The sequence below is a fragment of the Myxozyma melibiosi genome (assembly GCF_037950935.1).
Source record: "Myxozyma melibiosi strain Phaff 52-87 chromosome Unknown BZA70scaffold_7, whole genome shotgun sequence".
NCBI lineage: Eukaryota > Fungi > Ascomycota > Lipomycetes > Lipomycetales > Lipomycetaceae > Myxozyma > Myxozyma melibiosi.
In genome coordinates, this window is record NW_027042921.1 from 242,741 (window position 1) to 262,164 (window position 19,424).

Here is a 19,424-nt window from a genome sequence, read left to right on the forward strand (position 1 = left end):
GCTCGGTCTACGCCCAGATATGGTGAAAAGAAGGAGATCTGGTTTGATCCACAGTGTTGAAAAAAAAGCAGATGGATACACAAGACAGAGTTTCATAGTTTCCAGAAAAAAACCCTTTTATTCCCGCGAAATAAAAGCAAATGATTTGCACGAAATGGGCGGCCAGTGGCGGACAAAGGGTTGGTTGATTGAGCAATTTACTTTATTTCTCCTGAACAGAACTCGTCCGCTATTTTTCTATTTTTCTATATTTAAAAGTGAGCCTTGGCGGATATTCAACCAACAGCTCGTCTTCTAACCAGACAAAGGCAAGGGATAGTAACAAAGCTGAAGATGTGACAGTGGCTGGCGTCTTGTTTCTGGAATCGGCACAGGAGCTGGCTGGCCCTTAGATTAAATCACAGACCAGACGTCAGTCCCACACCTGCTCTCGGATCTCGGATCCCGTGCTCCCGTTGACTACCTCCGCTTTCTAAATATTCACCTCCCTGCTTTAAAAACACTCACAGCTACTTCTCTAACTACGTCCTCTGTTCTTACTCCGAAAATAGAGATGTGCAGCTTCTACTGAGGTAGCCCGCAAGCGCGTTTGTTTATGTTCTTCTACTTTTGGTATTAAAGTTGCAGCATCTCAAAACCGTAAATTCAGACGCGGTTTTAGCGCGTTCTAATCACGTGAATTGATATCTGCACGTGCTTGAAGCGGAAGTGGATTCATGTTCATCTTCAGACGCTCTTGAATCTATCTACATCGTTGAACTACATCGTCCGAGGCTTCTCTCAAAGAAATATAGAATAATTCTCTTTGGCTACCAAATCACATAATATGTATCATACAAAAAACTGCCTAAAAATATCAAAACACATTCATCACTTTGTTCTGGCGCGCACAAGACCAGAAAAAAGTCACTAGTCAAACAAATATTGTACAAAGGTCGTAATAATTAGGAAAAAGAAAAAAGATAGCAGCAAGGAAAGAAAATAAACAAGTAAATAGACCATACAGAAAAATAAATAGTGAAAATCATTAGCTCTCACCCAAACGCACGATGCACAAACTGATACAAGCATAAAATTAAATAGGAAAAAAATAAGGAAAATGGATGATGATAGAACAGCGGTCTAGTTGAGAAAGCCTTTGCAACCAGCAGAGCCACAGAGGCAGGGAATTCGCTCGTCCGAGTTCACTTCGCGCTCAAACTTGTAGTCGTACGTCAATTCCTCGTCTAGATGATTGGATTAGTACAAACTCCTGTTGCAGTGAAAAAAAGGATCAACTTACTCGCATAGATGTCTCTCAGTGCATAGATGACAATACGCTTCTGCCCCTCGACCTTAATGATCTTGGCCGTACAGCTAGGCGTACAGCAGTGATTGATGAATCGTGCGATTCCTCCCCGCTTTGTAGCGTCGACCACGGTGCTTTCATCAATACGGAAGAGATAACTACTTCCGATTCCGTTCCGTAAGTACCGTCGCTCGCGCATGTCAGCCACCTGCTGTCTAACGACCTCGCCAACATACTCGATAATCATGTCGTTCGCCGCAATACTCTCCATAGCGTACAAGCCCCAATTATGAATCGCAGACCGCGCAAACCGTACAGGTTTCTTGCGCTTCTTGAGCATGTTGAACCGCAGCACGTCTGCCGCGGCGTCCGTCGTCGCGCTGAAAATCTGTTTTTGGAGATTGATGTCGATCGCCAGTTTGCGGTTGTTGATCCGGTGCGAGCGAGAAGAGATATTGTCCTTTTCAGTACCGCCCGTATCTGGCTGCGCGCGTTCACCGTCCGCATCCACATCCTGATCATCATCAACCGGCGTTCCGGCAGGCAAAGAACTGCTACCATTCACAGCATCAACAGATTCGCCGTCCTCGGCATGATCCACAACCGCATGCTTTTTCTTTCGCAAGCGCTTGCGGTGCTCAAGATATTCAGTCTTGTCCGCCTCCGGAATCCGGTAATATCCCTCAGTTCTGGCGCTGCCGGTCAAATTCGACTGTTCAAACTCATCTTCGTGTCGGAACAGTTTCTTCGTCATGCCGCGATGAGCAGTATCAGCAGCGTCACCGTAAAAGTTCGCCTTGGCTTCCTTCTGCCGCCATGCCCAATACTGCGCGTTGCCGAGTTCAGGATCGGGATTGATTGACTTGAGCGCGGCTTGTAAGAACTTGAAATCTTCAGAGTCGCGAACAACATGCTGAACACCATCGAGATCAAACACTTTGTCAGTCTCGACATGACTCTGCACGATCTGGGGAGTCGGGTTCCAGTAGCTGTCGTCAGTTCTCGTAGACCGGAAAAGAGCATACTCCTCGTCTTCCTCTTCAGAAGGAGTCGGAAGCTGCTCAGCAACTCCCTCGCTCGTATCCTCAGCTTTCCCACTTGCAGTCGCAGTGGCCTCAGCTTCGTCTTCGTCGTCATCCTCTTCAGACGTCGTGAAGTCGATCTTGACCAATTTCTTGCCCTTCTGCACTTTAGACTTGCTCGCAATCTTCCGCTTCTTCTTCGCCGGCTCGGAGCTGGTCATCCCCAGCAAATCATCCTCCAGATCCGGCATCGACGTGTCCTCATCCTTCGAAGTGATAGCTGACTTTGATTTCAGACGAGCATCCTCATCTTCCTCTTCCTCTTCCTCCTCGACCTTGAGCTTGTCGTCTTCGTCGTCGCCGTCGTCGCCGGAGGAATAGTCGTTGAGATGGTGCGTCATCGGTCTAGCCCTGATCGCGTCCAATTTCTTCTTCTGCTTCTTGTCCGCTGCCATCTTCTTGCTCTTGATGGCAGCCTTGAGCGCAGAATTAGAAGTCGAAGAAGCATCGTTGCGTCGTTTGAACCTCGGAAGATTGGGAAGTTTCCCAGAGAACTGCCGCACGTTGAACGTTGAGGGGTCGAGCTCGTCCGATTGTTGCTCGACGATGTCTGCTCTGGACTTGGACTCGCTGATAGAGACAGAGGAGGAGGAGTAGTCTTCCGTTTTGATAGACGAAGAAACAACCGTTGTCGCGGTCGACAGATCGTTTGGCGGCGCTGGCTGGGAAGCTGGCAAGTTGGCGGGATCCAGAATCTTGTAGATGACGGGAACAATTCGGGCTCTGATATCTTTCCGCAGCATCTCGCGAAGCTCTTTCAGAATCATTCCCGTCGCTTCCTTCACCGGGTTCATCTTTTCTGTCTTTGTCGGCTTTTCAGCGCTATCCAACACATCATCGCGCTCGTTACCAGGCTTTGGCTGCTTCTGACTGCTAGCTTCAACCGGCATATGCAACGACATGTTGACCCGCCATCTCATCCGATCCATCATTCGTCCATCCATATGGCGAAAACACATCCTGGCCTCGTCAAAGTCATCAAAGACGACGTAGAAACCCGCCAATTCGCGCTGCTTGGGATGAAACTCGTGCGGACTCTCAATCTTCAGCGGAACATCATGGCGCACGACGTAAACATTCGCCCATTCGTAGTCGCGGAGATACTCTTTGATGTCTTGGACGTACACTCGAGAAACCGGAACGTGGCGATCGGAGATGAAGAGATATGGTCGACGTCCGATGATGTCGAAAAGACTCTCGCGCGGTCTCGACGGCGTCTGCTGGTACCGGTCAGGCGACTTTGAGCGAGCACGACCGGCTTCCTCGATGGATTTGCTAGCGGACACCGGCGGCGGCGGTGGTCGAGCATGCTGCTGTTCTTCTTTTCGTTTGGCCTCGGCCTCTCTGGCGATACGTTCTTGCTCTTCCTGCAACTCGCGGATCCGTTTCTCGACAACCTTGCCTTCTTCGTCGTACTCTGCTTTGACAGTATCGATGCCGACCTTGATATTCCCCCGCGCCGCATCGGTCACGGCTTTCTTCGCGGCTTGGTGGCCAGACATCAGGTCGACCGATTTCTTGTTGTTCTTGGTAATGATTGACTTGTTTTTAAATCTGATGAGGCACATGCCGAGCGACGCACCAGTAATCGGGTCCTTCTGCATAGCCACGCGCTCGAGATCGCCATACTTGTTGAATTGCAGCGCGACGGTGTTTTCGACAGTCAGTCTCGAGAACCCAGACACGAGGATCTGCGACGCGGGCTTGGGGCCCACCGAATGAGCGTCGTAGGAGTATCGAAGAATACCGAGCACAGTCCGTTGAGCCTTTCGCTTCGGGGCTGCCGACTTGGGATATGGGTCGAGTCGCAGACGCGGGTCCGAGAGCGGGCCTGCGGCTTTTGCTGCTTCCTTTGACCGATATATGGGAGCTTTTCCGCGCGACTTTGTCTTGTCGAGATCAGGATCGTATTCGATCATGTATGCCTTGCCGAGCATGTCAAGAACCGAGGTCGGGGGTGGTGGAGGTGGGGTGGAGTCTTTGACGGGTTCTGGTGGGGGTGGAGGGGGCGGTGAAGGTTCAGCGGGAGGAGGAGGTGGGGATGGCGAGCGAGGAATGCGGGATGGTTTTGTGGATGCACGATCGGGAGGAGAGGATCGGGTAGAATCCGTCGAAGGCGCGGAGGAAGAAGTTGAGAGAGACGATGATTTTGAAAAGTGTGAGGGAGGCATACGCGCGCTGTACGCATGTGCATCGCGCGATCTCGACGGTGAACGCGAGCGGGAGCGCGAACGAGAATAAGAGCGAGAGCGAGAGCGGTAGCGGTAAGGATGTCTCTCTCGGTTTCGAGACCGTGAACGCGACCGTGAGCGTGAGCGACGGCGCGAGCGATAGTCGTCTCGGTCACGTTTGCTGTCGCGGTCGCGGTCTCTATCCCTGACTCTGTCTCGGTCGCGGTCTCGGTCACGGTCGCGATCTCTGTCTCTGTCGCGGTCTCGATCCCTGTCTCTGTCTCTATCGCGCTCTCGGTAGCTCGAGCGGAAGTCAGGGTCTCGAGATGTGGAGTGGTGGTGGTGGCGACCATAGTCAGAATCAGCTAGGCTTCGATAGCCGTCCCTATCGCGGTCGCTGTCTCGCCCGCGAACAGACCGGTGGCGGTCAAGACTGCGGTCTCTGCTGCGATCCCTGTCGTCCCGGCGCTTGTCGTATTCACCGCCGTGATGGCGACTCTCAACGCGGTCAGGGAAAAAGGTCGCGAGGTCGGCCTTTCCAGAGGACCTGATGCCGGCCGACTTTGCTGGACGCAAGTTGATACTCGGCGGCGGCGGCATTGTCGTGCTTCGTGACTCCGAGAATGGCGTCGTTCAGTGCGTTTTGCGTCTCTGGATTCGGTCCCCGTTGCTGATCAATTGGCTGTTGACATCAAAACCAGAGCTGAGATGGGTCTTTGGGATAGCAGCCGCGGCGGGCAGACAGAGAGCGAGAAGGGGCCTCGTAGATCTGATCACGTGTCTGAGTAGATTTCAGTCTGCGGTTACCCGGCTGATTTGAGTTCAAAGATTTTCTCAGTTTGAGGACCAAAGGAAAAGTTTCTGATTCTGAATCGCTTCTTTGTTTTAGAGAAAAGAAGGAAGCGTATTCGCATTGAAAAGAGAATATTCAGCAAAATGGAGACCGAGAGCGATTACAACCAGTGCTTCTTCACAATCTCGGGATCGCCGTCCGAGCTCGTGGCGGAATTGGCCGCGTTCGTCGATGTGGTGAACGGGTTCGTGGCCGAGGACGAGGACCAGGTCGGACCTCTTACGGCTGAGGTCACGCAGTTGATCCTTACTGAGGATGCTGAGGGAGACAGTGAAGAGCAGGCTGTCGATCCGGAGAAGTTCAGCCAGGCTATTGCGCTGGTTTTGGGAGCTGCGGGCGCGTTCGAGAAGGCGTCAGATAAGGGTACTTCCCCTTTGCTGTTTTTTCGATTGCTATACACTTCAGAGACTGACAAGATACTCAATCTAGAATTCGAGCCGGCTTACAATCTTCTTTTTTATGTCCTCACATTCACCTCCGCGGGCGTGGAAGGCCATCTTTCGACCGTTCTCGACCTTCTCAGCGCTGCGTCCGCCTCGCACGCTCTTTCGACCCTGTCTGTCTTGACCAACCTCTTCAACCTTCTGCCCGCCACATCCCCGCTTCGCAAGACAGTTTTCGGCACCGTGCTGTCGGTGACGGTGTCGACGAAGAACACGGATCTGCTGATTCCGCAGCTCAAGCAGCTGCCGATCTGGTTTTCAGAGTGGTCGCTGAGCCCGGAAGAGCAGGTCGCGACTCTGGTTGATATCGCGAGCACGCTCGAGCCGGTCGATCAGGCGTCGGCGCTTAAGTACTTCAAGGACGCGCACAGCGAGGCCGCGGCGGCGGGCGTCACTCTGCCTGCCGAGCAGACAAAGAAGTTTATTGTTCTCGCGCTCAGCGTGCCCGGGTTTTTCGATTACGATTCGATCTACGCGGTTGTGTCGTCGCTGAGTACGGTCGATGCTGGGCATCTTGGATTGCTCAAGATTTTTGTCAATGGCACTTTTGCGGACTTCAAGGCTGTTCCAGAGGCTACCGTGACGGGTGCTGGTATGGACGTTGAGGTTCTGACGAAGAAGATCCGGTTGCTGACGCTTGCGTCGCTGGCGGCGTCGTCGCCGAACCTGACTGTTTCGTACGCGGCGATTTCGAGCGCACTTGCGATCGACGAGGAGGAGGTCGAGTTCTGGATCATCGACGTTATCCGCGCGGGACTGCTGGAGGGCAAGATGTCGCAGCTCGAGCAGAAGCTGTTTGTGCACCGGGTTGTGCCGCGCACGTTTGGCGCGGAGCAGTGGGAGGACATTGCGCGGAGGCTGCAGACGTGGAAGACGAGTTTGAAGGACGTGCTTGTTGTGCTGCGAAACGCGCGGGTGAGCGTGGAGAGCAAGGCGGCTGCGCTGAACGCGGAGCGGGAGCGGGCTGCTGCGGCTGCTGCTTCTGCTGTTGCTGCTGCTGCTGTGCCGGCCAATGGAGAGGTGTCTGCGTAAGATGTACAGTATATAAACAAAATGAAGCAGTGATGGTATATAAAGCAAGTGTATTCCTGTAAAACGGCAGGCACAAGGCGCGCGTAGTTTAGAGAGTTGTGCAGTGCAGCCTCGACGACGCCCAAAGCAGCAAAACAACACAAAAAACAGGCCTCCATCACCTCGAAGAAGAAAAAACCAAAAAATGCTGCTGCGCCCAACAACAACTCGTCTGCTTCAGTCCGCCGCGTCGCGCAGTTTCCCGCTCTACGCGTCTGTTTACCGTCCGCGCCCGTTCTCGTCCCGTTCCTGTCTGTTTGCGCCTGTCGAGTCGCAGCCGTCGTCTGAAAAGCCCGAGGAGCCTAAAAAGCCAGAGAGCAGACAGACGCCTCCTTCGAGACAACCGCCTTCGCTCGGTAGACTGCTGCTTATCGTCGGCACTTTTTCTGCTTGCTTCTACGCTCTTGCCCGGTCTATGCGAAAGGGTGGGTTTCTTTATATATTGTATGGTTAATATAAGTAGCTGACCGCCTGGCACTATCTAGAACGCGAGGCCCGTCGTGATTTGAAACTTCCAAACCCAGAGATTCCTCCCGAAATGATTGAGAAATTCAAACGTCCCGCGTTCACCCGCGACGAGGTCAAGGTCATCTTTGTCCTCGGTGGTCCTGGGTATGTCTCTTGATTGATTGTGCTCTGCTGCTTGATACAATTGCGCTGACCTCTGTCTTCAATCTCTGCAGTGTCGGCAAAGGAACGCAGTGCGCGAACCTCGTCCGCGACTTCAACTACGTCCATCTCTCGGCCGGCGATCTTCTCCGTGCCGAGCAAGCGCGCGAGGGCTCCCAGTACGGCGAATTGATCAAGACGCACATCCGCGAGGGCATCATCGTCCCCCAAGAGATCACGATTGCGCTGCTCAAGAACGCGATGACGGCCGAGGTCAAGCAGGGCCGCACAAAGTTCCTCATCGACGGATTCCCGCGCAAGATGGACCAGGCGATCAAGTTTGAGGAAGACGTGGCCGAGTCTGAGTTTACGCTCTACTTTGATTGCACCGAGGACGTGATGTTGCAACGGTTGCTCAAGCGTGGCGAGTCTAGCGGTCGCGAGGACGATAATATCGAGAGCATCAAGAAGCGGTTCAAGACTTTTGTCGAGACGTCGATGCCGGTCGTGGATTACTACCGCAAGCAAAACAAGCTCATCTCCGTGCCTTGTGAGAAGAGTAAGGAGGAGGTGTACGAGATTGTGAAGGCGCAGATCAGCGACCGCATGGTCATCTAGGTTGATCATGACAAGACAAGGCATAGAAGTATAGATTTTGGTTTAATATGTTTTTTTTATGTTGTTAATATTCTGATTCTATGTTGTTTACTTTTTATAACCCGCGATTTAGTTGTCACTTGTCTTTATCGAGCAGTTGTGCAAAATGTTGTTAATATATATTAGTTGTAAGCAATCTACGCGAGAATTTCCCTGAACTCCCATGACCAATGATACCATGCCAGCAATACAAGAAGCAATAAAAAAGAAGAGATAAAAAAGAAGAAATATGAAAGAAATAAATCAAAACGACTGCAAAAGATCACGAACCCAGATCTTCACCCGCGACTCTGCAACCTCAATAACCTGCTTCTTACTATGTCTCGCCATCCACGACCCCGGATATCTAAACTCATCAAACTCAGACTTTGACGGCTGCGTCGGCGCGCCCATCATCAGCAAATCAAAAGAGATCGCCATGCTCGCGGGCGTGATCCACTGCGAACTCACGGCCTCGATGTCGGTCGCCGCGGCTGTCGCGCGCCACCAGGTGATTTCAATGTACTCGGGGCTGCCGTCGGCGGTCACACCCGCACCGCTGTCTGCAGACACGCACACGCTGACGACAGCGTCGACGCGGTAGTACTCGTCGCGCCAGTCGTTGCTGCCGCCGGCGTAGCTCGCGCGCTCGAGCAAAAGCAGCCGGGCCGCGTGCCGGAGCTCGTCGGGGTTCGTGCCCACGACCTCGGCGGCGCACCATGCGCGGGTCATGGTCTCGGGGTGGAACGAGAACGAGAGGGTAGCGTCTGAGGAGAGCGAGCGGCGGCCTTGGAAGTGGGATGTCTTGAGCGCGTACTTTAGCGGGCCGCCGGAGCGGAGACAGGCGTCCATTACGGCGCGGGCGTCATCGTCGTCGGCGACACAGGCGAGGTGCATCTCGAGACTGAGCAGGGAGAGGAGGGAGGAGCGCGGCGCGGGGGAGGTGTACCGGATGAGCAGGGCGTGGATGGAGTCATCGAGATCAAAGTCGAGGCTGTTGAACGAGCGGTCGCAGATAGTTGCTGAGAGCTGGCGGTAGAGATCCGAGTCTGCAATGAGATAGAGGCGTGTCTGCTGGGGCTTGAGAGGCGCGAAGGAGGCGCGCAGGAGAAGGATGTCGAGGTCAGTGGTGGTGGCGAGCGGGGTGGGCGAGATGTCGTGGTAGGGATAGAGCTCGCGTGCGCGCGATAAGGCGCCGGGGTAGTCGAAGCGGGAGCAGGGGTCGAGGGAGATGGAGCCGAGGCTCTGCGGGCCGGAGACGAGCAGGTTGACGATGTCCATGCTGGGTGCAGCGCGGTGCAGGGCGGAGAGGAGGAGGAGGTGAGGAAGAGAGGATGGAGCGTAGTGGTTGGTGTTGAGGACAGCGTCGGCTCTATGTCCGATTGCCGCAGTGAGAAGTAGCCGGATGGAGAAGGTGAGGTAGGTGAAGAGGAGGAGGGAAGATGTGAGGAGGAGTAGTTGTTGCTGTGTTCTCAAGAGATATATCTTGCTTTATAGTCCGTCTGCAGTTATAATCTGTTAAATCATTGTGTTATCAGATAAAGATAACAATCCAGCGCATTTGAGTCAGATACCTCATATCAGCGTATCTTACTATTATCACCAAGTATTACAACATACTACAGCATATACTCTACATCTACTACAAATCTACTGCAAAACACGATTACTATTACACAATCCACCTATACAATGGCAACTACACCCACCATCTCTTTGTCTCTGTCTCTTTGTTAAATCTTACATAATCTCTGACCAACATCCCGACGCCGCAAGCCTCGTCAGCTTCCTCCTCTCCTTCCCTTCCGCAGATCTCGAATCCCAACCACCTCCCTCGCCCTCCATCCACAAATCCCTCCAACACCACACTCGCAATGTTCAATTGGTTCAGATTAGTGTCTGTCGTGCTTGCCCTTGCGCTTGCGTTCCTCTTCTTCGCCCAGGAAACCGCCGCGGCGGGGCCGACTATCTCCAACCCCGAGGTCACTACTAAAGTACGTATACTCCTTGCTGTTCTCTGTTTTCTCATCAAGCAAGTTCAGGCTGACGCAATGCTGTCTTCAGGTGTTTTTTGAGGTTGAGCAGGGTGGTCAGTCGCTCGGCACTATCGTCTTTGGTCTCTATGGAAACGTTGTGCCCAAGACCACCGAGAACTTTCGGTAAGCTATCTGCTCCATCACTTCTCCATAGTACTCGGTTCTTTAATCTAATGTTGTTCGGTGATTTAGTGCGCTCTGCACTGGCGAGAAGGGATTCGGATACCAGGGATCCAAGTTCCACCGTGTGATTGATAACTTCATGATTCAGGGCGGTGACTTCACCCGCGGCGACGGTACGCATCCTCTTCCTCTGTTTCATCTTTTCCTCCTCTCCTCCTCCTCTCCTCCTCATCCACCTAAAAACAAACACGCTAACATCTATTCATTTTACACAGGAACCGGCGGCAAGTCAAGTACGTACCCATCCCGCAAACCCACCCAGATCAAGAAATGCCACGTTGCTAACTTCTTCTCCCTGCGCAATAGTCTACGGTGCCCGTTTCCCCGATGAGAACTTCTCGATCAAGCACACCCGTCCCGGTCTTCTTTCCATGGCTAACGCCGGCCGCGATACCAACGGCTCGCAGTTTTTCATCACCACCGTCGTTACCTCGTACGTCTTTTTATCATTCCTACTTCTATAGAATCAGACTAACGAAATATATTTACAGCTGGCTCGACGGCCGCCACGTCGTCTTCGGTGAAGTCCTCGAGGGCATGGACATCGTCACCAAGATCGAAAAGACCAAAAAGGGCCGCGGCGACAAGCCCGTCGTCGACATCGTCATCGTCAAGTCCGGTGAGATCAAGGACGACTCCGCGCCCGTCCCTGCCGCCGAGACCGTGGCCGAGCCCGAGGCTGCGGCCGCGCCGGAGAAGGATGAGCTGTGACTACATGGTTGGAAAGATTGGTTGAAGACGTTTGATCTCTTGACTGGTAGATGGTGATGGAGTGTTGTGTTGTGTGTACGTCTGTGTATGCTGAGTAGTTTAAAATTTATGATTTGATCATACAATCGAAAATCTGTAGATCTATAAATGTACATCAATCACAGCTTCTCGTAATCCAGCTTTCCTTCCAACTTCTTGGCCTCCGCAACCTTCCTCACCGCCTTCATCAGATCGTCCTGCACGATATAATCGCGATCGTCTCGGATGGCGAAAAACCCAGACTCAGTCACCACGTTCCTGATATCGGCACCGTTAAACCCATCGCTCATCTTCACGAGCGCTTCGTAATCCATATCGCCCTGCTTCTGCACGCCCGCCGCATGGATCTTAAACACCTCAAGTCGACCGACCTCGTTCGGCAGCGGAATCTCAATCTTTCGGTCCAAACGACCCGCGCGAAGCAGCGCCGGATCAAGTGTGTCGGGGCGGTTGGTGGCCATAATCACCTTCGTCTTGCCGAGATAATCGAATCCGTCCATCTGGTTGAGCAACTCCATCAATGTCCGCTGGATCTCGCGATCGGCAGAGGTTCCTTCGCTGAACCGGCGGCCGCCGATAGCGTCGATCTCGTCCATGAAGATGATGCAGGGCTCGTGCTCCTTTGCGTAGCCAAACATCTCGCGAATCAGTCGCGCGGACTCGCCAATGTATTTGTCGACGATCGCCGATGCGGGCGAGAAGATGAAATTTGCGCCGAGCGTGGCGGCGACGGCGCGTGCTAGTAGGGTCTTGCCTGTACCGGGGGGACCGTAGAGAAGAACACCCTTTGGAGGCTTGATTCCAACGCGCAGAAACAGTTCTGGGTTTTTGAGGGGTAGTTCGATGACCTAAATACTGTTAGTTAGCAATGTGCCAAACATTTAGAAAGAGCAGGAGCACTGCTGACACACCTCACGCAACTCTCTGATCTGCTCATTGAGACCACCGATTCCGGCAAACGACAGATCGCCAGGCTTATAAGTAGTCATGTTGTATACCAACGGATCGACCTCGCGCGGGAGCATGCGCATGATTGTCAGTGTAGTCATGTCGAGCGCCACACGCACGCCCTGCTTAAGCTTGTCTTTGTCGACTTTGCTGCGGCAGCCGACGACGTATCGCGGGCCGGACGAGGCTTTGACGATGACTGAATACTGTGGTTAGAAGATTGTGACGTAGGATGCAATATAGTGACTTGACTTACATCGCTCGTCGTCGAGCTGCTTGAGTACCTCGCCGATGATCTGTCCCACGCTCTGCAATGCTTTGATATCCTAGAACCAATCCGGTCAGCAACAGCAACAGCACCAGCAAATCCAATCAGCAATCGCAGCAATCAGCAATCAAATCATACATCCTCGGTCTTTTCGAAATCCTTCTGCAGTCCCCGGATATTTAGTCGCAGGTCCTTGAGCTTCGCGTCCCAGTTTCTGTGTTCGAGAAGCTTCTGCTTAAAGTCCTCCAGCGCGCGCTCGCGCTCTTCGTCGACGGCAGGAACAGCCTCAGCAGGCGCAGCGGTCTCGGCTTCGTTCAGCAAGGGCTCTGATTCGGCGGGGTCGGCCATGGTTGTGGAGTGGGCGATGGGGATGGTGTTGAGTAAAGTCAAGGAGCCCGCGAACTGTGACACGCCCACAGCTGAGCCGGGCGCACTGGCGGACTGAGAACTACGTATCCCCGTGACCAGGATTACGTACCCTGTCAGCGCGAGGGTCTGGTGCGTGTGGTTAGGGCACAGGCCCTGCGGCTCCGGCGGCCGACCAACCACCACGACGCGCGCAAGCCACTCTGCGCTCAGTTTTTTCCTCTTCTTCCTCTTCCTCTCTTTCTGACTCTTCTTCTGCCTGCTTTGCGCATCTCTCTGCTCAGTTACTACTCAATCTTCCTTATAATCCACCTGCTATTCTTCTGAAAAATGGCTATCACCAAGGTCTTTGCTCGCTCGGTCTACGACTCGCGTGGTACGTTGTCCGTCTTCTTGATGTCTGTTGTGGTTATCAGCAGCTGGCGACAGGTGGTCGTGATCGGCTTTGTTTTTCTTCGTTGTCAAGTCAGTCTTCGGTCTGCAGTAGTTCTACTCTACTGCTCTCTGCTGCTGCTCCGTGATCATTTGAAAACAATTCCTCGACCACGCCTATCCACATCCGCAGATGCCGCTCAAATCATCCACCCTCAGTATGCTGATCAATGACACAGGAAACCCCACCGTCGAGGTCGATCTCACCACCTCCTCCGGTCTCTTCCGCGCCATTGTCCCCTCTGGTGCCTCGACCGGTATCCACGAGGCTCTCGAGCTCCGTGACAAGGAGAAGGCCTGGGGCGGCAAGGGTAAGATTCCACCTCGTTCTACTACACATTGACCCAAGCAATGCGCCATTACTTGATGCGTCTTCGGATCAATTGTTGTCGACTACCGTCTACTCCTCTATCTATTGATCTGTATGCTGATTGCTCCTTCTCAGGTGTCCTCAAGGCTGTCGCCAACGTCAACGACATCATCGCTCCTGCCTTGGTCAAGGCCAACGTCGACGTCAAGGACCAGCAGGCGGTCGACGACTTCCTGCTCTCCCTCGACGGCACCGAGAACAAGTGTAAGTGCTCCTGCTAATTATCCCGCTCCCTGATCCGTCTCGGCTGCCTGTCCTGCTCTGCCTGCTCGCTCTGTCACGCAATGTGTGCTCAGTGCTCAGTGTGCTCGGCTCCAGCGTCAGCAGCCGAGGGAGTTGTACCGACGGCTGGCTGACCTCGTCCTCTTTCCGTGCAGCCAAGTTGGGCGCCAACGCCATCCTCGGAGTGTCTCTTGCGGCCGCAAAGGCTGCTGCCGGCGAGAAGGTCTGTATTTCCCCGCATTGATTATTGTTTACGGCGCGCGCACGGGCGATGACGTTGCCGATGCTCGTAGCTGCCGATGCCGTCGGCAACTAGCGGGCGAAAACGCGGTGGCTGCCTGGGCTCCCCACATCCGAGCCGTGCTTTTCACCCCCTGAGCCTACTTTTCGTTTTCGTGCCCTGATCTCCCGCTGACCTTTGTTCTCTTCCGACAGGGCGTTCCCCTCTACTCTCACATCGCGGACTTGGCTGGCTCCAAGAACCCCGTTGTTCTTCCCGTTCCCTGTAAGTGCTACCGATTGCTTTAATGACCGTCTTTTTTGACAGCCTCCCGGTGGCCTCTTCCGGTCCCCGTCGGCTACCCGCTTTCCTCACCTCACCCCCTTACGCACATCTGACTAACCTTCCTCTCAGTCCTCAACGTCCTCAACGGTGGCTCCCACGCTGGTGGCCGTCTGGCCTTCCAGGAGTTCATGATCGCCCCCACCGGCGCGTCGACCTTCACCGAGGCCATGCAGATGGGCTCTGAGGTCTACCACATCCTCAAGAAGCTCACCATGAAGCGCTACGGCCAGTCTGCCGGCAACGTCGGTGACGAGGGTGGTGTCGCTCCCGATATCCAGACCCCCAAGGAGGCTCTTGACCTCATCTCGGACTCGATCGCCCAGGCTGGCTACACCGGCAAGATCGACATCGCTCTCGATGTTGCCTCGTCCGAGTTCTTCAAGGACGGCAAGTACGACATGGACTTCAAGAACCCCGAGTCTGACCCCTCCAAGTGGCTCTCCGGTGAGGAGCTCGCTGCTCTCTACGCCTCGCTCTGCAAGGAGTACCCCATCGTCTCGATCGAGGACCCCTTCGCCGAGGACGACTGGGATGCGTGGGTTCACTTCTACAAGACCACCGACATCCAGATCGTTGGTGACGATTTGACCGTCACCAACCCCGTCCGTATCAAGACCGCTATCGAGAAGAAGGCCGCCAACGCCCTCCTCCTCAAGGTCAACCAGATCGGAACCCTGTCGGAGTCGATCAAGGCTGCCCAGGACTCGTTCGCCGCCGGCTGGGGTGTCATGGTTTCCCACCGTTCGGGTGAGACCGAGGACACCACCATCGCTGACATCGTCGTCGGTCTGCAGACCGGTGAGATCAAGACCGGTGCTCCCGCCCGTGGTGAGCGTCTTGCCAAGCTCAACCAGCTCCTCCGTATTGAGGAGGAGCTCGGAGACAAGGCTATCTACGCCGGCAAGAAGTTCCGCACTGCCGTCTCTCTCTAAGTTAGTCGTAGAATCTAGGTCGTGTCTGTGACTTGATTAGTTCGAGTTGCAGCTTCATGACTACTTTTTGGTTCACTCGCTTGATACTATCAGTGGGTTTGACTTACTCTTTACTTTCTGCCTTGATATGAAAAATGAATTAGTTTCGTCTATAGTAGATTCAGGTGCTGGTTCACTAATGTACTGTAGGTTGAGACTAGTTTAACTAAATATATATAATTTCTTAATTTCCAATTTCTATTTATTCACAAGACAAAACAAAACAAGACAGGAATGTCTATAATATTTTACAAAACAAAACAAATCACAAAACTACTGCTGGACAAGCTTCGGCTTCTCCGCGCTCTCGCTCTCGCTCTCTGCGCTGTCCTCCTCCGCACCGAGCGAGTACGTGACCAACTTTTTGAATCCGACAACACTGTCCTTGAGCTCGTCGAGGCCGACCCGTTCGTTGTCCGCGTGCGCGTAGAGAATCGAGCCCGGGCCGTAGAGGTATTTCTTGTGATCGCCTCTCAGGTGCGGGATATCAGTTCCATACGCCGCGACGGTGGTATCGAATCCCGGCACGGCGTAGTCGCAAACGACGGGGTCGTACGTGAGCGTGATGTCGAGCTCGAGGTGCTCTACTGCGTCGACTGCCGCGCGGAGTTTCGTGATGACGACGTCCATGTCTGCGGCGACGCGGAGGAGGAGCGCGGCGGTTGCGTTGGCGGCGATGACGTTTGGCGCGACGCCGCCGCTGATTTTGCCGGCGTTGAAGGTCGTGTTGCCGAGGAGGTCTGAGGCCGGGAAGTCGGTGTGCTGGAGAGCGTAGAGGGCTTCGATTAGAAAGTAGTTTGCGTTGATGCCGAGCTCGGGGTAGCCAGAGTGCGAAGCGAGGCCCTTGGAGTACAGGTCGGCCATGAGCATGCCCTTGTGGCCCTTTGCGAGCTTGAGCTCGGTCGGCTCGCCAAAGATGGCGGATTCCCAGGTGACGCCGAGTTCGTTGGCGGTGATCATGCCAATGCCGTCAGCTTCCTCACCGACGACAAAAAGCAGCGAGATGTCGCCTTCCTCCTCGACCAGGCCTTCGGACAGAAGACTCTGCGCGGCCGTGATTTGCGCGGCGATAGAGGCCTTGGCGTCGACGGAGCCGCGGCCCCAGATGAGACCGTCGTGGACCGAGTACGGGATGTAGGGAGGCACGGTGTCGACGTGGGACGTCAGCAGGACTTTGGTCTGGCGGGCGGAGCCACGGTAGGCGTAGATGTTTTCGCGCAGCGGCGTGCCCGAGACCTCTTGCACCTCGACCGTCCAGCCGGTGGAAGTGAGGTAGCTCTGCAGGAACATCGACGCCGCGTGCTCGTCCTTTGTGATTGACGGGATCGAGATGAGCGACTTGTGCAGGTACTCAAGCGTACTGTCCGCGTCGCCAACATCAGGAAGCGCGCCAGGCGAGCCGGGCACGTAGCCACTGTCGGAGCCGGCGAAGACGTGGATGCAGATGTAGATGATGGTGAAGATTCCAAACAGCGGCAGGAAGACCGTGTACACCTCCGAGTAGTGTCTCAGCAATTGACGAATTTGTGCGTTCATCGTGCCTGCGCTCGTTCTCTATTCTTTGTCTGGCAATTGAGCTGCGGGTCGGGTATCTGATGGACAGAGAAAGGACTCGTGAAGTGTTGATTGTTCGAGGAGGCTTATCGAACCGATCCGAAAGCGTGACCCAAATTAGATTATGTAAGTTATTATGTAATGTTTTATATTTGATTGTCCTCTTGACGAGCGATACTCTACAACACGATAATGGAGAGCAGCAAATTCATTGTCCTCACCGACTTTGACGAGACAATCACAGAGTCGGATACGCTCTCGCTAGTTGCAGCAGCAGCCTACGACGCGAACCCGATCCCGGAGCCATGGTCTGATTTCGGCGCGGCATACATGGCAGACTACGCCTCGTTCATGAAAACCTACAGGGCGTCGCAACCGACGCCAGACACGGTCTCGTCTGAGCTTGCGATGCAGGCTAAGCTGGACGCGATCGAGAGGCGGTCTGTTGAGAGAGTTGAGCGGAGTGGATTGTTTAAAGGAGTCACGCGCCAGCACCTTGCAAAGCAGGCGGAGCAGGCTCGGGTGAGAGCTGGAGTGCCGCAGGTGCTGCGGGCGTGGAAGAAGTGCTCTGCTGTTATTGGAATTGGCGTGATCTCAGTGAACTGGAGTGCGTGGTTCATCGAGCAAGTTCTTCGCGAGAGCTGTGGAGTTTCGGCAAAGACCGCAGCTGGGGTCGGGGACTGGGACGCAGCTGATGTTGTCGTGCACGCCAACGAGATCGAGATGGACGAGCTCGGTCGTGGGACGGGCAAGCTGCAAGCTAGCGCTTCCTCAGGTCTGCGATCAGGTCCGCACAAGGAGTCATTGTTGAAGAAGATAGCATCTTTGAATCCCGATGCAAATATCATCTATCTGGGCGACAGTACGACCGATCTGGCGCCGCTTCTGTCTGCAGATCTCGGCATTATCGTTGGCAATAAAAGCAGTCTGCGAGAAGTATGTACGAAGATAGGTGTTGATGTCAAACCGCTCTCGGCTATACCGTTGACAGTAGCGCGGGACCGAGGCGCAGCTGGGATGACTTACAAAACTGTGCTGTATGCTCTTGATCAGTGGCAAGATCTGCTGCGATACGGCCCTCTATCACAGGTTGGGATACTCAGCAGTGAAACAAGAATTGTTTAGATGGTGGTACTTGATCAGAGATCGTTGGGGTTGCCTCCCACTTCTGTTCACGACAAGAGAGCCGTGCGGTGATGAGCCCTTGGTCACGAACCTGCTAGCGAGCGGTAGCTAGCGAGCGGTAGTAGGCTGGAAGAAACGGTTTCGTGGCTGGTACCCGCCTTTTCTCAGCACGTGGCTCCAAACCCATCACAGCTCGCTACCCGTCTCGGATTAGCGCCCCCACGGTATGCGAGGCAGCGAGCGCAGAAACCGAGCCGGGACCTGATCTCGACCGTCACGAGAACCGGCGCGAGGGAGTGTAGTTCTGGGCGAGGGTACGGTTGGAGAAAGGATAAGGGTTGGAGGTTGTTGGCAAGGGTTATGGTCCTGCGATATGCGCGAGCGCGATGTAGGATTCCGGTGGAAGAGGCGCGTGCTGGACGCATGCCTCGGTTTCGTTTAAGCTTGATAGCGCAGGCTATTTGCCTTGCTAAGGACGTCTATCGATGCTCAGTTTTTACTATAGATTTGTGTAAATAAAATAGAAGATATAATATAGAAGCTGGCGTTGATTTGCACAGGTTTACATCCGAGGTGGGAGCGCAACAAGGCTCGAACAAGGCTTGTTGAAGCTGTGCCGAATTGGGTGAAATTAGCAATGACGTAATGACACCAACCCCACCCTCGTCTTCCCCTTCCTGCTCCAGCTTCGCCTCTGCGGGCGCCGGTCTTTTTCCAAACCACTGAGATATATAATTAGACTGAATTACTGCAGTATTTGTAGTTTTTGGTGCTGCTGCGGGGCGGAATATGGAAGAACGCTGGTGAACACGGTGGTGCAGCCAGGCCGACAACCTGGAGCAAAGATCAACAAAAACCCTACTCCGCGCACCAGACTTGTTTTATTCCCACCGCACTTTTCACACCCTCTTGCTCACCGCCAGGAACAACAACGAGCAGAGAAAAAAGTACAATGGATACTCAATTGTACTGCACAATAACCCATTGTTATGTGTACAGTACGCGGATCACACGTGGAGAGGGGGGTACGGCATGACGAGTCTCGTGGCTCGTTGTCGGTGGCTCGTCCAGTCCGGATCAGAATCCAGCAGCATTCGTAAATATCTGCCATCGAGCTCTTTTCATTTTCCTATTTTTCTGGCCGTGCAATTTACGCAGTGCTGCAATACATACTTACTTACCGATACATGCGATACGAAAACTGGCGTTCAAGCTAGAATTTTATTACTACCTAGATATATATTTATATACCAGGAATCTGGAGTCCTCGCCGCCGCGCCATGGACCACGACACGAACCCGCCCGCCCACGAGCAAGAGCAGGAGCAGCAGCAGCAGCAGCAGGCCCTCAAAGCTGCCGTGGATCACTTCCTGCAACACCACGACCGATTCCCGTCCCCCGCGCAAACGCGACACGAACTCCGCTTCCGTACGCCGCCGAGCATGTTTGGCGACCGCCATCAGCTGCCCGCGCTCGAGCCC

General features: G+C 54.0%; 9 protein-coding genes across 9 annotated transcripts; 5 read left to right on the forward strand and 4 right to left on the reverse strand.

Moving 5' to 3' along the window:
- Nucleotides 1-772: 772 nt before the first annotated feature.
- Nucleotides 773-4,708, reverse strand: BZA70DRAFT_295830 (uncharacterized protein). Its single transcript, XM_064914504.1, has 2 exons — nucleotides 1,283-4,708; nucleotides 773-1,226 (listed from the first exon to the last, which is right to left on the reverse strand). The coding sequence occupies exons 1-2, from the start codon at nucleotides 4,539-4,541 to the stop codon at nucleotides 1,123-1,125; spliced, it is 3,363 nt and encodes a 1,120-aa protein (XP_064767710.1). The 5' UTR covers nucleotides 4,542-4,708; the 3' UTR covers nucleotides 773-1,122.
- Nucleotides 4,709-5,402: 694 nt separating this feature from the next.
- Nucleotides 5,403-7,026, forward strand: BZA70DRAFT_279750 (uncharacterized protein). The gene is made up of 2 exons (XM_064912833.1): nucleotides 5,403-5,757; nucleotides 5,824-7,026. Exons 1-2 carry the CDS (start codon nucleotides 5,478-5,480, stop codon nucleotides 6,867-6,869), a joined length of 1,326 nt encoding a protein of 441 aa, XP_064767711.1. The 5' UTR covers nucleotides 5,403-5,477; the 3' UTR covers nucleotides 6,870-7,026.
- On the forward strand, nucleotides 7,027-8,331 carry BZA70DRAFT_279752 (adenylate kinase-domain-containing protein). Its single transcript, XM_064912834.1, has 3 exons — nucleotides 7,027-7,333; nucleotides 7,394-7,520; nucleotides 7,592-8,331. The coding sequence occupies exons 1-3, from the start codon at nucleotides 7,054-7,056 to the stop codon at nucleotides 8,133-8,135; spliced, it is 951 nt and encodes a 316-aa protein (XP_064767712.1). The 5' UTR covers nucleotides 7,027-7,053; the 3' UTR covers nucleotides 8,136-8,331.
- Nucleotides 8,332-9,760, reverse strand: BZA70DRAFT_279754 (uncharacterized protein). Its single transcript, XM_064912835.1, has one exon. It carries the CDS (start codon nucleotides 9,432-9,434, stop codon nucleotides 8,418-8,420), a length of 1,017 nt encoding a protein of 338 aa, XP_064767713.1. The 5' UTR covers nucleotides 9,435-9,760; the 3' UTR covers nucleotides 8,332-8,417.
- Nucleotides 9,761-9,875: 115 nt separating this feature from the next.
- On the forward strand, nucleotides 9,876-11,164 carry BZA70DRAFT_279755 (putative cyclophilin). Its single transcript, XM_064912836.1, has 6 exons — nucleotides 9,876-10,147; nucleotides 10,218-10,312; nucleotides 10,382-10,485; nucleotides 10,588-10,605; nucleotides 10,679-10,805; nucleotides 10,864-11,164. Exons 1-6 carry the CDS (start codon nucleotides 10,028-10,030, stop codon nucleotides 11,081-11,083), a joined length of 684 nt encoding a protein of 227 aa, XP_064767714.1. The 5' UTR covers nucleotides 9,876-10,027; the 3' UTR covers nucleotides 11,084-11,164.
- BZA70DRAFT_279758 (P-loop containing nucleoside triphosphate hydrolase protein) lies at nucleotides 11,165-12,903 on the reverse strand. The gene is made up of 4 exons (XM_064912837.1): nucleotides 12,477-12,903; nucleotides 12,327-12,396; nucleotides 12,034-12,269; nucleotides 11,165-11,970 (listed from the first exon to the last, which is right to left on the reverse strand). Exons 1-4 carry the CDS (start codon nucleotides 12,684-12,686, stop codon nucleotides 11,242-11,244), a joined length of 1,245 nt encoding a protein of 414 aa, XP_064767715.1. The 5' UTR covers nucleotides 12,687-12,903; the 3' UTR covers nucleotides 11,165-11,241.
- BZA70DRAFT_279760 (enolase I, a phosphopyruvate hydratase that catalyzes the conversion of 2-phosphoglycerate to phosph) lies at nucleotides 12,904-15,459 on the forward strand. Its single transcript, XM_064912838.1, has 6 exons — nucleotides 12,904-13,080; nucleotides 13,316-13,447; nucleotides 13,582-13,710; nucleotides 13,884-13,951; nucleotides 14,164-14,233; nucleotides 14,363-15,459. The coding sequence occupies exons 1-6, from the start codon at nucleotides 13,035-13,037 to the stop codon at nucleotides 15,223-15,225; spliced, it is 1,308 nt and encodes a 435-aa protein (XP_064767716.1). The 5' UTR covers nucleotides 12,904-13,034; the 3' UTR covers nucleotides 15,226-15,459.
- Nucleotides 15,210-16,920, reverse strand: BZA70DRAFT_180424 (uncharacterized protein). The gene has a single exon (XM_064909939.1). It carries the CDS (start codon nucleotides 16,798-16,800, stop codon nucleotides 15,538-15,540), a length of 1,263 nt encoding a protein of 420 aa, XP_064767717.1. The 5' UTR covers nucleotides 16,801-16,920; the 3' UTR covers nucleotides 15,210-15,537.
- A 3-nt stretch (nucleotides 16,921-16,923) lies between these two features.
- Nucleotides 16,924-18,025, forward strand: BZA70DRAFT_180267 (uncharacterized protein). The gene has a single exon (XM_064909938.1). The coding sequence runs from the start codon at nucleotides 17,011-17,013 to the stop codon at nucleotides 17,941-17,943; it is 933 nt and encodes a 310-aa protein (XP_064767718.1). The 5' UTR covers nucleotides 16,924-17,010; the 3' UTR covers nucleotides 17,944-18,025.
- The last annotated feature ends 1,399 nt before the right edge of the window (nucleotides 18,026-19,424 follow it).

Excerpts from the sequence above, each read along its gene's own strand:
- BZA70DRAFT_279760 (XM_064912838.1), top strand. The coding sequence starts at position 13,035 with ATGGCTATCACCAAGGTCTTTGCTCGCTCGGTCTACGACTCGCGTG. Across the intron at positions 13,081-13,315 it reads CTCGGTCTACGACTCGCGTG|GAAACCCCACCGTCGAGGTC; the intron begins GTACGTTGTCCG and ends TCAATGACACAG. Across the intron at positions 14,234-14,362 it reads CGTTGTTCTTCCCGTTCCCT|TCCTCAACGTCCTCAACGGT; the intron begins GTAAGTGCTACC and ends CCTTCCTCTCAG.
- BZA70DRAFT_295830 (XM_064914504.1), bottom strand. The coding sequence starts at position 4,541 with ATGCCTCCCTCACACTTTTCAAAATCATCGTCTCTCTCAACTTCTTCC. Across the intron at positions 1,227-1,282 it reads ACTGAGAGACATCTATGCGA|ACGAGGAATTGACGTACGAC; the intron begins GTAAGTTGATCC and ends CCAATCATCTAG.
- BZA70DRAFT_180424 (XM_064909939.1), bottom strand. The coding sequence starts at position 16,800 with ATGAACGCACAAATTCGTCAATTGCTGAGACACTACTCGGAGGTGTAC.
- BZA70DRAFT_279754 (XM_064912835.1), bottom strand. The coding sequence starts at position 9,434 with ATGGACATCGTCAACCTGCTCGTCTCCGGCCCGCAGAGCCTCGGCTCC.
- BZA70DRAFT_279750 (XM_064912833.1), top strand. The coding sequence starts at position 5,478 with ATGGAGACCGAGAGCGATTACAACCAGTGCTTCTTCACAATCTCGGGA. Across the intron at positions 5,758-5,823 it reads CGAGAAGGCGTCAGATAAGG|AATTCGAGCCGGCTTACAAT; the intron begins GTACTTCCCCTT and ends TACTCAATCTAG.
- BZA70DRAFT_279755 (XM_064912836.1), top strand. The coding sequence starts at position 10,028 with ATGTTCAATTGGTTCAGATTAGTGTCTGTCGTGCTTGCCCTTGCGCTT. Across the intron at positions 10,313-10,381 it reads AAGACCACCGAGAACTTTCG|TGCGCTCTGCACTGGCGAGA; the intron begins GTAAGCTATCTG and ends TCGGTGATTTAG. Across the intron at positions 10,806-10,863 it reads ATCACCACCGTCGTTACCTC|CTGGCTCGACGGCCGCCACG; the intron begins GTACGTCTTTTT and ends ATATATTTACAG.
- BZA70DRAFT_279752 (XM_064912834.1), top strand. The coding sequence starts at position 7,054 with ATGCTGCTGCGCCCAACAACAACTCGTCTGCTTCAGTCCGCCGCGTCG. Across the intron at positions 7,334-7,393 it reads TGCCCGGTCTATGCGAAAGG|AACGCGAGGCCCGTCGTGAT; the intron begins GTGGGTTTCTTT and ends GGCACTATCTAG. Across the intron at positions 7,521-7,591 it reads TTTGTCCTCGGTGGTCCTGG|TGTCGGCAAAGGAACGCAGT; the intron begins GTATGTCTCTTG and ends CAATCTCTGCAG.
- BZA70DRAFT_279758 (XM_064912837.1), bottom strand. The coding sequence starts at position 12,686 with ATGGCCGACCCCGCCGAATCAGAGCCCTTGCTGAACGAAGCCGAGACC. Across the intron at positions 12,397-12,476 it reads ATTTCGAAAAGACCGAGGAT|GATATCAAAGCATTGCAGAG; the intron begins GTATGATTTGAT and ends GATTGGTTCTAG. Across the intron at positions 11,971-12,033 it reads AGATCAGAGAGTTGCGTGAG|GTCATCGAACTACCCCTCAA; the intron begins GTGTGTCAGCAG and ends AACAGTATTTAG.
- BZA70DRAFT_180267 (XM_064909938.1), top strand. The coding sequence starts at position 17,011 with ATGGAGAGCAGCAAATTCATTGTCCTCACCGACTTTGACGAGACAATC.